This window comes from Microtus ochrogaster, unplaced genomic scaffold, assembly GCF_000317375.1.
Source record: "Microtus ochrogaster isolate Prairie Vole_2 unplaced genomic scaffold, MicOch1.0 UNK103, whole genome shotgun sequence".
Taxonomy (NCBI): domain Eukaryota; kingdom Metazoa; phylum Chordata; class Mammalia; order Rodentia; family Cricetidae; genus Microtus; species Microtus ochrogaster.
In genome coordinates this window covers 989,810-990,320 of record NW_004949201.1, presented here as the reverse complement: position 1 = coordinate 990,320, position 511 = coordinate 989,810, and the positions used below count along the sequence as shown (strand labels likewise).

The following is a 511-nucleotide window of genomic DNA, read 5'->3' as shown; positions in this document are numbered from 1 at the left end:
GATAGCCGAGATCCCTCTAGGAGCTCAGCACATGGTTGTACCGAGATCCCTCTAGGAGCTCAGCACATGGTTGTACCGAGATCCCTCTAGGAGCTCAGCACATGGTTGTGCCGAGATCCCTCTAGGAGCTCAGCACGTGGTTGTACCGAGATCCCTCTAGGAGCTCAGCACATGGTTGTGCCGCCGAGAATGGTTACAATGAGAGGAAATGAGGAAACGGTGCATGGAAGAGGCGTCAACCAGGACATGCTGAATCATTATTTCATTCTAAAAACTAGAACTTGCAGAGACCCCAGGTTTGCTCAATTGCTTACTTATCCGTCTGATCCAAGGAGCTCTTCCCCAGCTTTGGAATCTGGGGAGGATCCATTGATCCAGTCTTCTGTCCACTGGCAAATATTAACCCAGAGATTCTGAAAGCATTAGTAAGTCAAGTTGAGTCACATTGCAGTGGGGTTAAGCTTGCACAGTGAGCTTGTGTGGACACAGCTCCAGCTGTCTTCCCACCTGT

The 511-nt window shown here is 49.9% G+C and overlaps 1 protein-coding gene across 1 annotated transcript in view; it reads left to right on the top strand.

The window, feature by feature from the left end:
- Nucleotides 1-212, top strand: part of Fcgbp (Fc fragment of IgG binding protein) — a 75,908-nt gene extending 75,696 nt beyond the window's left edge. Inside the window, exon 38 of the mRNA XM_026778069.1 lies at nt 126-212. Within this exon, the coding sequence (XP_026633870.1) occupies nt 126-212 (87 nt within the window). The remainder of the gene's footprint in view (nt 1-125) is intronic.
- The last annotated feature ends 299 nt before the right edge of the window (nt 213-511 follow it).